This window comes from Branchiostoma lanceolatum, chromosome 9 (assembly GCF_035083965.1).
Source record: "Branchiostoma lanceolatum isolate klBraLanc5 chromosome 9, klBraLanc5.hap2, whole genome shotgun sequence".
In the NCBI taxonomy this organism is placed as follows: Eukaryota; Metazoa; Chordata; class Leptocardii; order Amphioxiformes; family Branchiostomatidae; genus Branchiostoma; species Branchiostoma lanceolatum.
Window position 1 is genome coordinate 21,825,984 of NC_089730.1, and position 15,228 is coordinate 21,841,211.

At 45.0% G+C, this 15,228-nt stretch overlaps 2 protein-coding genes across 5 annotated transcripts in view; one reads left to right on the plus strand and one right to left on the minus strand.

Moving 5' to 3' along the window:
• Positions 1 to 15,228, plus strand: part of LOC136442123 (kinesin-associated protein 3-like) — a 111,537-nt gene that overhangs the window by 19,907 nt on the left and 76,402 nt on the right. The window contains exon 18 of one of the 4 annotated variants that reach the window (XM_066438752.1): positions 1,196 to 1,388. In XM_066438752.1, the coding sequence (XP_066294849.1) occupies positions 1,196 to 1,388 (193 nt within the window). Of the gene's footprint in view, positions 1 to 117; positions 229 to 295; positions 407 to 591; positions 703 to 1,195; positions 1,389 to 15,228 lie in introns of those variants that run through there. The other 3 variants (XM_066438751.1, XM_066438749.1, XM_066438748.1) reach the window with 3 other exon arrangements.
• Positions 3,976 to 11,722, minus strand: LOC136441929 (uncharacterized). The gene is made up of 9 exons (XM_066438491.1): positions 11,557 to 11,722; positions 10,534 to 11,241; positions 9,839 to 9,964; positions 8,225 to 8,541; positions 6,617 to 7,631; positions 6,146 to 6,283; positions 5,421 to 5,702; positions 4,361 to 4,416; positions 3,976 to 4,198 (listed from the first exon to the last, which is right to left on the minus strand). Exons 1-9 carry the CDS (start codon positions 11,692 to 11,694, stop codon positions 3,976 to 3,978), a joined length of 3,003 nt encoding a protein of 1,000 aa, XP_066294588.1. The 5' UTR covers positions 11,695 to 11,722.

Sequence of the window (15,228 nt, forward strand, 5' to 3'; positions counted from 1 at the left end):
AAAAGATGAAGAGGGTCAATAGATGGAAATGGTGTAGTCTTGACAAATGTCATTCTTAAGACATAACTTAAGACATAACTTAAGACATGACTTAAGAAAGTGTTTGTGTGTCTTCAGGAGAATGATGAGGAGTGGGGGAAGAAGATAAAGCTGGAGAAGTTCCGCTGGCACAACTCCCAGTGGCTGGAGATGGTCGAGTCTCGACATTCTTAAGACATGACTTAAGACATAACTTAAGACATAACTTAAGACATAACTTAAGACATAACTAAAGAAAGTGTTTGTGTGTCTCCAGGAGAACGATGAGGAGTGGGGTAAGAAGATAAAGCTGGAGAAGTTCCGCTGGCACAACTCCCAGTGGCTGGAGATGGTCGAGTCTCGACATTCTTAAGACATAACTTAAGACATAACTTAAGACATAACTAAAGAAAGTGTTTGTGTGTCTCCAGGAGAATGATGAGGAGTGGGGGAAGAAGATAAAGCTGGAGAAGTTCCGCTGGCACAACTTCCAGTGACTGGAGATGGTCGAGTCTCGACATTCTTAAGACATAACTTAAGACATAACTAAAGAAAGTGTTTGTGTGTCTTCAGGAGAACGATGAGGAGTGGGGGAAGAAGATAAAGCTGGAGAAGTTCCGCTGGCACAACTCCCAGTGGCTGGAGATGGTCGAATCTCGACATTCTTAAGACATAACTTAAGACATAACTAAAGAAAGTGTTTGTGTGTCTCCAGGAGAACGATGAGGAGTGGGGTAAGAAGATAAAGCTGGAGAAGTTCCGCTGGCACAACTCCCAGTGGCTGGAGATGGTCGAATCTCGACATTCTTAAGACATAACTTAAGACATGACTAAAGACATAACTAAAGAAAGTGTTTGTGTGTCTCCAGGAGAACGATGAGGAGTGGGGTAAGAAGATAAAGCTGGAGAAGTTCGGCTGGCACAACTCCCAGTGGCTGGAGATGGTCGAGTCTTGACATTCTTAAGACATAACTTAAGACATGACTAAAGACGTAACTAAAGAAAGTGTTTGTGTGTCTCCAGGAGAACGATGAGGAGTGGGGTAAGAAGATAAAGCTGGAGAAGTTCCGCTGGCACAACTCTCAGTGGCTGGAGATGGTCGAGTCTCGACATTCTTAAGACATAACTTAAGACATGACTAAAGACGTAACTAAAGAAAGTGTTTGTGTGTCTCCAGGAGAATGATGAGGAGTGGGGGAAGAAGATAAAGCTGGAGAAGTTCCGCTGGCACAACTCTCAGTGGCTGGAGATGGTCGAGTCGAGACAGATGGATGACAGTGATGCTCTGATGTATGGAGACGACGGGTTCGGTCCCTACCTGCACGAGGAGGACATCTTGGACCGACCCGACCTGTTCTACACACACGCAGGTATGTGGGACAACGAGAGGATACCATAAACAAACAAACAAACAAACAGTCCTGGGGATTGTTGTTGACATGATATTCCTTTGTCCACGACTGGACAAGTTATGCATGATTGTGTAGATCTCACATGGCAGTATGTATTATTATATGATCCTGAACATGTGTATATATGTTGTATATTGTACAAAGGGTGCCAAACAATATGAAGCAACATGTACATCCAGATTGGCTGGGTGTTTGCAACTGACATTGGTGTCCCAGGATGCAATTGCTTTTACCTTGACCTTTCCTGGTATTGAGGTCGATTTTAGAGGTCAAGATCATTTGTCAAGGTCACTTGTTCTATCATCAGTTGACATTAATACCCAGGATGCAGTTACCGTGACCTTGACCTTTGTCCCATGCCTTGACCTAGACGATGACTACTAGTCCTGGTCTCCCATGGTGTTGTCTTTACAGGCTGAATCGTAAAAAGTGTTGGTTGGCTTTATTTGGTCTAATTGTGCAATTTCATACACCGTTACAAGTTGTCACCAGTGTTCAGACATACATACGTACAGATATTATTAGTTAGAATCTCACCAGTGTGCAGATATACAGAATATTATGTGTCCAGTATGCAGTTGCTGTGACTTTGACCTTTGTCCCATGCCTTGACCTGACTATGAGACAGTTGTGTGTTTGAAGCTTGAGTCTTGGAGATTGTTGGTTGCCTCTGGTGTTATTTTGATTTGATTGTCTGATGAACATAGTTAGAAGTTGTCACTATAATAACAGATAATACCAAGTGTCTTCAGATGTAGTTAGACAATGTACAAATTTTATGTAGCTGTACTCAGGGCTGTTGACATTTCCTTCTGCTTGGTCTTCAGACAGTAAGGTTTGTCTTGTAGATGTTTCTGGGTAATACAATTATAACAGGAAATTTGCTTCACAGTCACATGCTACAATTTGATAATGATGAAATACATACGTGTATGTTCTATAAAATAATGGAAGCGAAGGCAACATAGAGAAGAGATAATTTTATTCTGGGTCCAAAAATACACAATAAAAACTAGCTATACAAAGTAACCAAGAAACAAACCATCTATATAAGAGGTATAAGTATTTCTGTAGCACCATGTGTAGTTGAATATAATTTTGACAATGCTTAGCTTAGAAATACATGAAGTGATAAAAATGCAAAAATCTGATAACTCTTACAGAGCCTTGTGAAGATGAGACTAATTAAGACTAACGAACATTATATAATGAATAAAGGCAATATTTACAAATCAGGGTGATGACCTGGGCTAATTTGCATATCTAATTTGCATAAATACTAATTATGACTCTCAATGACAAACATGGGACACTTCAACTTGAAGTTCAAGGATATGTTTTTCCACAATAGAATCCTTCTTCTCAACTCTCTGTCTTCTTAACTTACATGTAACTCAGTCAAAGTACATACATTTGTAAGTCATGATACTATCTTACTTGAGCCTTTTCATCTTCAAGCAGATGTAAGGATCCGACTTATTCTCTGTGTTTTATTCCTGTTTTTGCGACACTTTTTTTCTACAAGGAGGATAACAGTCTTTACTGAATGTTGCAAAAACACAGAGAATGATCTGGATCCTTGCATCTGCTTGGAGATTGGATATAAATGTCAATATATTACAAAAACTGTAAGTTAAACTAGTCTGTAAAAATACAGTTTTGCATAAGGTGTTAAATTTGTGGATACATGAGACACATAGAAATGACTTTGCAATCTGACATATAAGATATAGACAAGATGTTTTTCATGACAGAGCATTGTTCTTGCATGATTGTGGGGTGACTTTTATTTGGTTGTTATGATAATGCTGCATCCCTGAGAATGGAATGGGTTCTCTGTATCACAGGCGCAAAATGGAACTTGATATTGAATCACAACATGATGGTAGTGCCGGTGGTAAACTGCTCTGTTTCTAGGAAATCAAACTATGCATGTTTTTGATTCAGTGTTCCGTAGTCGGTGCTAGCAACACGGATTCCGAAGTAGTGCTTGAAAATTTTCGTGAGGTTTTTGGTGCCAACTGAGAAATTCAATCATCTTAAATATGTACTTTCCACTGGCTGTCACAAGTAGTTGTTCAAGGCACACATGTTCACTGTCCAGCAAGGTTTGACAGAAGAAAGGCGTTACAGGCAGGCAAGGTAGGAGTGTAATACTCTGATTACTAGCATTGTTTGACAATGGGAACACGGTTGCGGTTTCCAGTTACATGTACATGTATGAATGATGGACACAAACAAAAGTGTGACATCCCAAAGGTCATGAAATGTCCAACACTCTGACCTTGAGCTTTTCAATGTCACAAGCTAAAAAACGTTGTTAGTAACGTTTCACAGAAAAAAAGGCAAAATTTTCATGACTGTGTGCTGATTCTGGGAACGTGTATGACTGATACAAAGCGAAATCCCGACCTTTAACTTTTCAAGGTCGCAAGCTAAAAATGTCTGACAGAAAAATTGCTAAATTTACATGTGTGCTGATTCCGGGAACGTGTACGAACGACAAACAAACATGAGACAAGAACGTGCCATCCCAAGGTCGTCATCAAAAGTCCGAGGGCCTGACCTTCATCTCCACGCCCTTGAGCGAGTAGCTCTTGCCCTTCCAGTGGTACCACTCTATCCCCGTGCGGAAGGTGTGGTTGTAGGGCCCCCCCTGGTGGTACACCCCGTTCAGGTTGGAGAAGTGGCAGTTGTTGAACCACCACCCGCTGCTGCACTGATCCGCGCAATGGCCCCCGCTCCGATCGTTGTCTCGGTCTCGCGTGCTGAACGCCTGAATCAGTTTAAAAAGAAAAAAAAGTTAAAGTCCTCCCATACCATAATAAGAACTGGTGTATCTCCGTTTCATAGCCCTGGGCCACACTGAGATGCAATGACTACAGCAGGGGGCTCATCTATTGGCAGTGGACTGTGTTTAAGTTCAATACTGCTGGGCGCAGTGGCCCCCGCTACGGTCGTTGTCTCGGTCTTGCGTGCTGAACGCCTGAATGAGTGTTTTAAAAAAAAAAGTTAAAAAGTTAAAGTCCCCTCATGCCATAAGGTGTATATGGCAGAGCCCATCTCCATTTTGGTAGCCCCGGGCCACACTGTGGTGCAATCACTACATCAGGGGGCTCGTCTATTGGCAGTGGAATGTGTTTAACTTCCATACTGTTTCGGCGCAGTGGCGCCCGCTGCGATCGTTGTCACAATCTCGCATGCTGAACTCCTGAATATTTGTTTTTATTGCACAAAAGCTTCATAAAAACATTTTGCAGCCTGTTGGCTGAACTGTTTGCACGTCTAGCAGTGACTTATAATTGCTTTGAAGTTTCGTGGTAAACTCTTCAGCATGAACTTAAAACCACCGCGAAAAGTATTATGATTCACCTATTATGGTAGATACGCAGCTATCTTGGTTTACCACCACCAGTGTTCCATAATGTGATTGTAGTGCTACAATTGCTTCAAACGCAAACTTACAATAAAATGTAAAACCAGCGTAAACACTCCATTTCCTACCTACTGCTAAAATTACAATACAATCAATCGTTCTCAGGCATCAGTGTCTGATGCATGGCGGCTGCAGACATGCAAAGGGCTCGCCAGGCTGGTCTGCTCTCGGTGTAGACCCACCAGTCGTTTTGGTGACCCCCAGCTCAAAATTCGAAGATCAGGTCTTCCCATCTTCAAAATTACCAACCGCAATATCAAATGGCTTTACAGTACCTGGCCGTACGTTTATGGTACACCATGGAGTGACTAGCTTTAAGTTTGCACGTCTAGCAGAGACTAGCTTTAACTTTCCATGTCTAGCAGTGACTAGCTTTAAATTTGCATGTTTAGCAGTGACTTAAGCTTTAAGTTTGCCGTCTAGCAGTGACTAGCTTTAAATTTGCATGTTTTTAGCAAGTTTGCCATCTAGCAGTGACTAGCTTAGCAGTGACTAGCTTTAAGCTCTGCGTGTTTGCGAGTTTGACAGATCTAGAGTACGGGATGGGTGGGTACCTGTCCGTCGTGGTACACCATGGAGTCGTTGGCGTTGCCGCGGTAACCAGAGACGTGCAGGCGGTACTTCTCGTCGGCGCCGTCGATGTAGAACTGGTCGTACTCGGCGTGGACGGTGCGGCCCGTCCAGTCGGTGAGGTCGATGCGGAGGCGATAGTTCCGTTGCCGGGTGAGGTAGTACAGGTTGTCGAGTCCCAGCCAGTGCTCGCCGCTGATCGTGCCGAACCCGCGGGCGTAGTCCGACCAGTTACGGTTGAAGTTCACCCTGCCGTCAGTACGCCGCTAAATAGAGAATAAGTGTCACAAATTAAAAGTTTTCGATTCGAGTAGAATGTAATCAAATCCAGGAGTTTTGACTAAACTTTTCTGTGAACCTTTCCTTCCCAACCAACAAAAAATATATTCAGATCACAGTCACAGGCAACTAAACAACACACAGAGCACTAACTTGGAAGTTTTCTTTCAGTTTGGCTGAGGAGATTTGTTTTTATGATCACCAGAGCTGTAGTACATGTAATCTTAAATCTTTTTGGTGTGAACTGTTCTTACGACTCAAACTCCTGGATTCGATTAGAATTACTTTTAATATACAAAATTATATTATTAATTAACCTGGCATCCAGTCTACCATGGTTAGACTGGGCTCTCTTTGGGGCCTTTTGCTGCCAGGGTATTCTTTTAAACAGTTTCTTGTGAATAAAGAAACAAACAAACTGCGGGTTTACCTGTAGCACTGTCCAGCCGCCCCCGGCCGTGGCCATGTCACATGACACCGGGAAGCTCTGCCAGTCCGTCGGCTCCACCATGTAGATATCGGATTTCAGGTGTCCGGTTACAAACCAGTCCGCACAGTCCCGCGGCAAGTTGGTCACCTGAATAACAAAAATTCGTAGATCTCATTTTGTGAATTTCTCAATGCCATAACAGATGTTAGTGATCCTCCTCAGTCTTCCCTTCTTTCTTTAATCAATCGGTTCCATAAGCAGTCATTTGTAAGGCCTTAAGGGACGACTGACCAGCTGTCCATGGACATTACCACACTTACTACTTTCAGGAAGTGGGTGTCTTTATATAATGCTGCAGCACCATTACTGCTAAAAATGTTACCATTAATTGATAGTGTCTTACTCATCCTTGTATGTAAATTTCATGCAATACATAAAAAAAAGTAATATTAAGAATTTAAAAAAAAAAAGGTTGGTCACCTTCATGAGGTCCGAGAGCTGTTCGTAGGACGAGTCTCCGTAGGCGGTGTCGGGTTCCCTGTACTGGGCCTCCTTGTACTGCGCCAGGTACTCCTGCTCGTACTCTTTCATGGGTGTAGCGTCGTTCGTGTTCGGGCCTTGCGGGTTAGCGAACGTAAGCGGTTGCCTGGCAACGAGTTTTGCTGGCTCGGGGGCGACTAGTTTTGCGGGTTCTGGAGAAAGGAGTTTGGCGGGTTCCTGAGCGGGGGCGTCGGCCTGGTAACCATGCTGGTCGGGATCGAACGTGGGTTGTTTCGCGGGTTGTTCTGGGTCGTAGGTTGGGTCGGAGGTGCGTGGGTAGGTGGACAGCTGGTCCTGGGTCGACCCGTCGCTCTGGTACAGCCAGCTGGCCTCTGATTGGGTGAAGGCCGCCGTGCTGCCGCTCCGACCGCTGCGGTACGGGCTCACAGAGTCGCCGCTGCGATAAACGCTACCAGAACCAAGACTCTCACCGCTTCTGTAAACGCTACCGCCGCCGCCCTGGTAGGTACTGCCGGCGCTCCCGTAGGCGTTACTTGTACTACTGCCGACATAGGTACTCCCTACTCCGTTACTTCCGTAGGTGTTTCCTGTACCGCCACTTCCGTAGGTGTTCCCTGTACCACCACTTCCGTAGGCTGTCCCTGTACCGGTATTCCCTAGGGTGTTCCCCGTACCGTAGGATCTGTAGGAGTTTGCTGTGCCTCCGCTTCTGTAGGTGTTACCCGTACCAACGTTTCCAAAGCTACCACCTGTACCAGTGTTTCCATAGCTACCGCCAGTGTTTTGATACGTGTTCCCTGTACCACCACTCCCGTAGCTGTTTCCGTAAGCGTTCCCTTTAGCAGAGCCCCCGTAACTGCTGCTGCTGTAGAGGTAGTTTGGCTCCTGGTGTTGTGCGGCGGCGTACCCCGGTGTGTCCTGCGCGGCGCTGCCCTTGCTGCCCTGCTGGTCGTGGATCTCCCATGCTTTCTCTGCTGACAGCAGCCTGCAGGGTACATGATATACAAATCATTGTCAGCCTGGTGCACACAAACAGCAAAGCAAACATATCTGTACAGTACACAAGGATCTCCCAGGCTTTCTCTGCTGACAGAAGCCTAAAAAATACAAGATACACAAATGATTGTCAGTCCCTTTGCAGTCCTCTTGGCTTTTCCACATGTTTGACACACAAACAGCAAAGCAAACATATGTAATAGTATACAGTACACACGACTCTCCTGGGCTTTCATTGCTGACAGAAGCCTGCAGGATACAAGATACTCATACTGCAGTCTGAGTCTCAGGTTGTAAGCCTCCTATTGGTTTTACATTATGACACACAGATAGTAAATTACTAAAACAAATATATCTCAACAGAACACATGAATTTCCCAGGCTTTCTCTGCTGACAACAGCCTACAGACTACAAGATACACAAATTGTAGACAGTCTCATGCTTTTCTCCCAAACATTCAAGTAACGGGAGTTCTAGGATTAAGAAATGTTGTCCTTTCTGACGTCACCTGAAAACTGTTACAGACCTGAGGCAGCGTATCCCCCTGGTAAAAGAGAGAAATTGGAAATAAATCTACTGACTGTGGAGCCTGTTTCAGCTGGATGCCCTTCTCCAGCATGTGGTACGGGTACCCGGCCCCCGCCGTCTCGTACGGGCTCACACTGGGCTGGCTCCTGTGCAGCGGCTCCCCCTGGCTGTTCCTGTACAGCGGTGCAGCCTGGCTGCCCCTGTGTAGTGGCGCCCCCTGGCTGCTCCTGCCCAGCGGTGCAGCCTGGCTGCCCCTGTACACCGGCGCCCCCTGCTGGGTCCTGCCCTGCGGTGCAGCCTGGCAGCGCCTGGTGCAGTTGTTCACAGCCTGCTCCATGGAGGCGAGCTTCGTCTGCTGGTGGTTATTGGTCTGTAGTAAAGGTGATAGATCAAAGGTTAAAGATCAGTAGCAAGGTGACAGGTCATAGGTGAAGGATCAGCAACAAAAGTTGTAGGTCATAGGCAGTGGCGGCGGCACAGGGGGGGCAAGGGGGGCGGCTGCCCCCCCGAAAAATATGTTGGGGGGGCGTCGCCCCCCCCAAAATCAAGCTGAAACCCTTGTGAATCTTTTCACTGACAGAGATTTTGTTAACTTAGCTTACTCTACCATCAAAATTTGTCTCTCAAAATGCAGGAAATAGTGTTTCAGTGGGTCAAGATTTCAAAATTTTCTCCGACGTACGTTAACACACTAGGATTGTTGCGCCCTAGGATTGTTGTGCCGCCGGCGTAGATGGCGGGACGGCGTCGCCCTCCTGCTGAAACTCATGCTGAAACCCTTCTGTATTTGTTCAATCTATCAGCAAAAGTTGCCTCTCAAAATTCAGGAAAAAGCATTTCAGGGCGTCAAGATTTCAAAATTTTCCCGGAGGAGAACGTTGCCGCCGGTGAAAAATATGTTGCTCGAGGGCATCGCACCCCAAAACTCAAACTGAAACCCGTCTGTATTTTTTCCCATATAGAGATGTCATTAACCTTTTTAGCTTTCTTTGTCAAGCAAAATTTGCCCCTCAAAATGCAGGAAACAGCGTTTCAATGGGTCAAAATTTTAAAGTTTTCAATGTCACGCTCTGGCGGAAAAATCATATGTCGGGAGGGCGTCGTCCAACAAAACTCAAGCTGAAACCCTTCTGTATTTTTTTTCATTATATAGAGATGTCATTAAACTTAGATTACTCTACCATTAAATTTGCCCCTCAGAATTCAGGAAATAGCGTTTCAATGGGTCAAGAATCTTTAATTTTCCTGTGGGAGCATGCTGTGCCTCTGGCGAAAAAATATGTCGGGAGGGCGCCGTTCCCCCAAAATCAAGCTGAAAACCTTCTGCATTTTTTTTTACCAATAGAGATGGCATTAAACTTAGCTTACTCTTCCAGCAAAATTTGCCCCTCAGAATGCAGGAAATAGCATTTCAGAGGGTCTAGATTTCAAAATTTCTTCGGCGCTCGTCTTAGTGATATTTCATCTCAAGTTATCTCGCCCCCCCATTCAAAATTTCGTGCCGCCGGCTCTGATAGGTGAAAGATCAGTTGATGGGTCTAAGACAGGTTTCTGGCCATTTTCTCCGTGTGTGTTTATCTGTATCTATATAGCAGGTATAACCGCCATTAGGCGTAACACACCAGCTTTATGCACAGGTATGTACAGGTGTACAGGTGTGTACTCACCTGCTGCAGGTGCTGCAGGGTCTGGGACAGGTTCCTGACCGTTGTCTCAAGGTGCGTGTTGACCTTGGCGAGTTGTTGGAACTGCCCCACCAGCTGGTTAAAGGACGACTTGTACTCCACCAGCACCTGGGGGGCGGGGGGGGCATTGTGTTAGGATTATCGGTGGCAGTGTTTGAAATCTGAGGTGACATTATATTATTCTTTAACCTTTAGCACACTGAAGTAGCCCAAGTTTGGTACTCCATTTCCAATTGTTGCAAAGTTAGGCAGCAGAGAGAAGAAGGTTAAGTCCCTTTCTTTTTGTGCATTTCTGGGTGTGGAGGGCCAAAGCAATAGTTTACAGAAATGAGACAGAAAAAGATTCTCTTAGATGGGAATGCAGATCAAGTTTCTCACAGTTTTGGCTTCTGAGCAACCTTTTCTGGTTGAAGAAAATTTGATGCAATGGGATCATTTTATCAAACAATTACCTGGTCTCAAGTTCTCAACACTATAACTCTTTGGAAACAACTTGAAGAATTGGTAACCCCTGCTTCTATTGGGTCAGTCAGTCGAGTTTGTCTAAGTCTTGATGTGTCTGACTTAGGGAGAAACAGATGCTTCAGTGAGCGTTAGTTCAGTGCCCAGAAGTGGTCCCTATGGCCTTGCAATGAGCTTTATAGCTCTTTTTTTTTCAGTAAGAATGCCCCACGTACCTCCCAAGTCTCCTGCAGTTTGACCTTGTGGAGCCTGTTCTCCTCCTGTGCCGACCCCAGCTGCTGGGTCAGGTTCTTGTTCGACTGCTGCAGCTTCTCCAAGGTCGCCGTGACCTTGGCACTGCCCAGCTTCGACCTTGCCATCTCCACCGAAAGGTTATTGTTCCGCCGGAAAATCTCCACAAACTTCTCCTCCTGATCCTTGTTGGTTTCCTGGGTCTCCGACAGCCGTTTCTGGGTCTCTGATAGACGTTTCTCCTGGGCCTCCAGCCGCTCCATCACCTGGTGGTTCAAGGGCGCGTCCTTGTGGTGCAAGGTCGTGTCCTTCCTGTGGTGGTGGGAGGGTTTCGGCACGTCCATGACGTATGCAGGCGCCGCTCCGCTGAGATAACTCGCGCGATCGTCCTCGAGATACGCCTTAAACTCCGTCTGTATGCTCCCTGAGGTTTTCGCGTCTGCAAGTTTGCTCTTAACGTTGTCATCTGACAGCATGTCTGTCTTTGTTGCGTTAACTTCGAGTCTTCTCTCCTTCTCTAGTCTGGCCAAGGCGGCGTCTTGCTCCTTATTCAGCAGGGTTTCCTTCAGAATTTTGTTCTCGAGGAGGATGATCCGGGTCTGGATCTTCTCGGCGGTGGAAGCGGCGATGTCAGCCGTGACACATGTGGACTCCCCCCCAGGGTTGGTGTTCGGTATCACGATGGTGTAGACCTGCTCAATGCATGCAGTAGAAAGTGAGGTACATTTCATTAGTCAGTGCACTCATTATGAAACTGCATGAAACAGATTATTTCAAAAAGTTGCCACAATTTTACTGAGCATTTAGGAGATCAGCAAAAGGCTACGTTTCTCCTAAAATCACAAAACCCACTCAGTATTCAGAATATGGGACAGTTAATTAATCCCTTATTGTTGATTAGACATTAGTTTTATGTACTCCATTACTTTACTCTTACTTTGAGATTGTCATGCAATAATTGGTCTTTGGGCATGATTTCGCAAATGAAAAAAAATCATAAAACTAACCTGGTTCCCCCCGCTGGATGGGTCAGTGGGCTGGTCCCCCTGCGTGCACGAACACAGCCCGTCCTCGCTTGCCGCTGCCGCCAGTCCGCACAGCGACGTCACGAAGACCAGGGGCAGGAGGGAGCTCAGTAGAGCCATCGTAGCTCGGCTGGTTTCTTCTGGGGGATCTCCTCAATTATAGCTGGGAGCTGGAACAAAAGTCACAATCATTGGTCAGAAGTGTCTCTAGTAAAAGGTTCAAGTAAAAAACACAAAAAATGTGTTTTGTGGTAGAACTAGAGAGGCATGATACAACTCAGTAGAACCATCGTAGCTGGGCTGGTTTCTTCTGGGGGGTCTCCTCCATTATAGTTGTTAGCTGGAACAAATAGCACAATGGTCAGAAGTGTCTAGTTTAAGTAAAAGACATAAAAGATATGTTTGTGTAGAACTAGAGGCATGATACAACTCAGTAGAACCATTGTAGATAAGCTTGTTTCTTTCCGGAGGTCTCCTCAATGATAGTTGTTAGCTGGAACAAATAGCACAATGGTCAGAAGTGTCTCTAGGTTAAGTAAAAGACATAAAAGATATGTTTGTGTAGAACTAGAGGCATGATACAACTCAGTAGAACCATTGTAGTTGGGCTTGTTTCTTTCTGGGGGTCTCCTCAATTATAGTTGGTAGCTGGAACAAAAATCACAATGGTCAGAAGTTTGGCTTGTCAAAGATAACTAGTGCTTGGGTCCCAAAATACTGAATAACTGACAGTGTTTCTCAAAGAGCCAGAAAATAGGTTGCTACATGTACCACAATATCCTAACTGTTTCTTTGTGGGAGTCTATTCAGTCAGAGCTGCATGTTAGCTGGAACAAAAATCACCATGATCTAGAGTTTGGCTGGTCAGAAATACCAGTTTGTGACAGAATGATGAGTAGATAAGGGTAGCTGGTTAGGCTTCAATCAGATCCAGCAACAGCAATGAAAAGAAACATGTCAGAATATTTGTTGAGTGATCAATCAATCGTCTTCTAGGGGATAATACTCTCAGGGTCAAAGTAGTTGGAAGGATGTTACCGAGGATTTCCTAAAAGCTTCAGATAAAATTTAAGTACCTGTAGGCTGCAGCTGCTATAGAGGGGCCGAGAGAGCTACATGGAGTATTCAGACATCTGACTCAGTTATAAACCTGTCCAGTAGAAGTGCAGGTTGTCAGAGATAGCTGTGTTTGTCTGGGATGTTTTATCTCCGTTCAGAAGCTGCTCTGACTTAAAACAAACAACATAAACCAAAGGTCGATTGTCTAGAGTGACAGAAATGAGACATCGCTACTGTGAGCAAGTACGGACACATATCATCCCATAGACATGAATATGTACATGTAAGCTTACATGTTGTACAAATGTAAGAAACACATGATTCTTTACCCTTAGACACAGGAAAAGAACAGAAAAAAATAACGTTGATGCTAAAAAGTCAGTGTCTTAACCTAAGAGCCAGCAGTAGATCCAAAGTTTCCAGGGCCAGTTGTCTGCCTTGACACTCGAAACCTGCAGACTTCTACACAAACTGAAGAAGCCAAACATCCTGAGAACTAAGAACAAGTTTACTCTGAATACTGTGCAGACACTGCAGTCGTAAGAAAGCAATCCCGGAGAAGAAAAGGCTCCCTAAGTCAACCTTCTAAAGTAACAATATAAACTATAAAGTCTGGTCTAAACTAAAGCCACAAAGACTCATGACGTGTTTGTTTTACGTACAGTACAGCACGTCTCAGTTCCTGTAGAAACACTCAGGTGTGCACAGGTACAGGACTTCGGGTGGGCAGTATAAACGTCTTGAAGGAACCAGGAGACACTTAAGATAGTACTGAGACGTTGTGCCATACCTGGTTGCTATGGGATACGTGTTATCTGTGGGAAATATTCAGGTAACTATAGACAAGCTATCAGTACTTCTTGAAGGCTACCTAGCCTGGTCTGGGCACTAGAACACCTGAACAGGGCATTAGAACATCTGGTGACTTGGTTTACCTGTACAGATGACTTAAACACCTGCACAATAGTCTAAGACATGGTAGAGTCTTAATACAGATGTTTGAAAACCTTTCATTTGTTCAGGTCTGTCAAAAGTGCCAAGCTGCCAAGCTATTCCCCCCCACAAAAACTTATCATTGTCCCATGTCAGCTGAGATGGTTACTCACTAATACTAAGTCTTAATAAGAATCTTGGCAAACTTAGATTCTTTAAAATGTCTGTCTAACCTTGTGTATCCAGTTCCAGGGATTGAAGCTTTTGCCGAAATATTCCTCCTCAGTCGAACTGTCTCCTTACTAATTTACACAGTCGCACTGCCATAGAATACTCTCCTAACACTCCCGTGGACAACCATAGAATAAAACCTTCTCACTCTCCTGTTCACAGTCTGACTGCCTCAGAAGAAACCCTTTCCTACCACTACTGTACAAACCCAGCCACCGTGTGCCTCCCAGCCTTCTACAGTTCACTTCCCTTTCAATAAGGTGTGAAGCACTGACAGCCGTAGTTCCGATACGGTGACACGGCTCCGTTACGGTGGTTACTACGGAGTCACCGCTCGGTTACGGTGTTGTATGGAGTACACTGCCACCATCTGTGCTCCGCTATGGAAAGGCAGGGCCGTGTTATTAAAGTTTGTAAGAGAGGGGACCTGGTATTGAAGCCCGCTCATGCAGGGTGACCCGGAAATCAACAATGGTCACTCCCCGGGAGGGGGGCATTCAGTCTGGGGAGGTTTTGTAACGTTATTCAACCTGAAGGAAGCGGGTGTTAGGTGAGATGTGAAAGGGAGACGGACAAGCCACAATCTTGTACAGCTGGGAGACTTGTATAAGGGTCTGCATGGGGGGTTCTGACAAGGGCTATATGCTAAATTGAGAAAAACCCTACGTATTACGCTAAAATCAAGGAAGGCAAGTGCGAAAAATTTTGTCGCCTCGTTACGAATTACGTGACTGAGACGGCTTTCCCTACAAATTATGAGAAATCAAAGTAGCTTGTCTATGCCTTACGGAAAAGTGGCATGCAAGCCTTCTTGTATAAACTGATATTCAATAAAGTGTTTCTGCAGGTAATTAAGGGAAGGGTCTCATGGAGGGGGTATTCAGTATGAAGGAAATCCTGTAACGTTATTCAAGCTGAAGGAAATGGGTTTAAGGTAAGGGGACCGACAAGGGGGACCGACAAGCGACAATCTTGTGCAGCTGGGAGACTTTTGATTATAAATAAATTTCTAATGATTAAAGTGCTTCTGTAGTTAATGAAGGGAAAAGTACCACGGAGGAATATTCAGTATGGAGGAAATCCTGTAACGTTATTCAATCTGAGGAAGTGGTGAAACGTAAGCTGTAGAAGGGAGACGGACAAGCAACAATCTTGTACAGCTGGGAGACTTGTATAAACTGAATTACAAAATTAAAGTGTTTCTTTTCGTAATGAAGGGGAGTCCCATGGAGGGGGGTATTCAGTACATTGTGTATTTTGGAAGTTTTGTAACGTTATTCAAACTGAAGGAAGTGAGTGTTAGGTGAGATGGGAAAGGGGGACGGACAAGCCACAATTTTCTATAGCTGCAAGACTTTTATCAACTAAAAAATGGTAATAATCAAAGTGTTTCTGTAGGTGATGAAGGGAAGGGTCCCACGGAGGGTGTAT

Bases quoted from the DNA above. Each gene is read 5' to 3' on its own strand.
- LOC136441929 (XM_066438491.1), bottom strand. From the start codon at position 11,694: ATGGCTCTACTGAGCTCCCTCCTGCCCCTGGTCTTCGTGACGTCGCTG. The intron at 5,703-6,145 runs GTAAACCCGCAG...TTCTCTATTTAG, and splicing joins GCGGCTGGACAGTGCTACAG to CGGCGTACTGACGGCAGGGT. The intron at 4,417-5,420 runs GTACCCACCCAT...ACACTCATTCAG, and splicing joins TGGTGTACCACGACGGACAG to GCGTTCAGCACGCAAGACCG.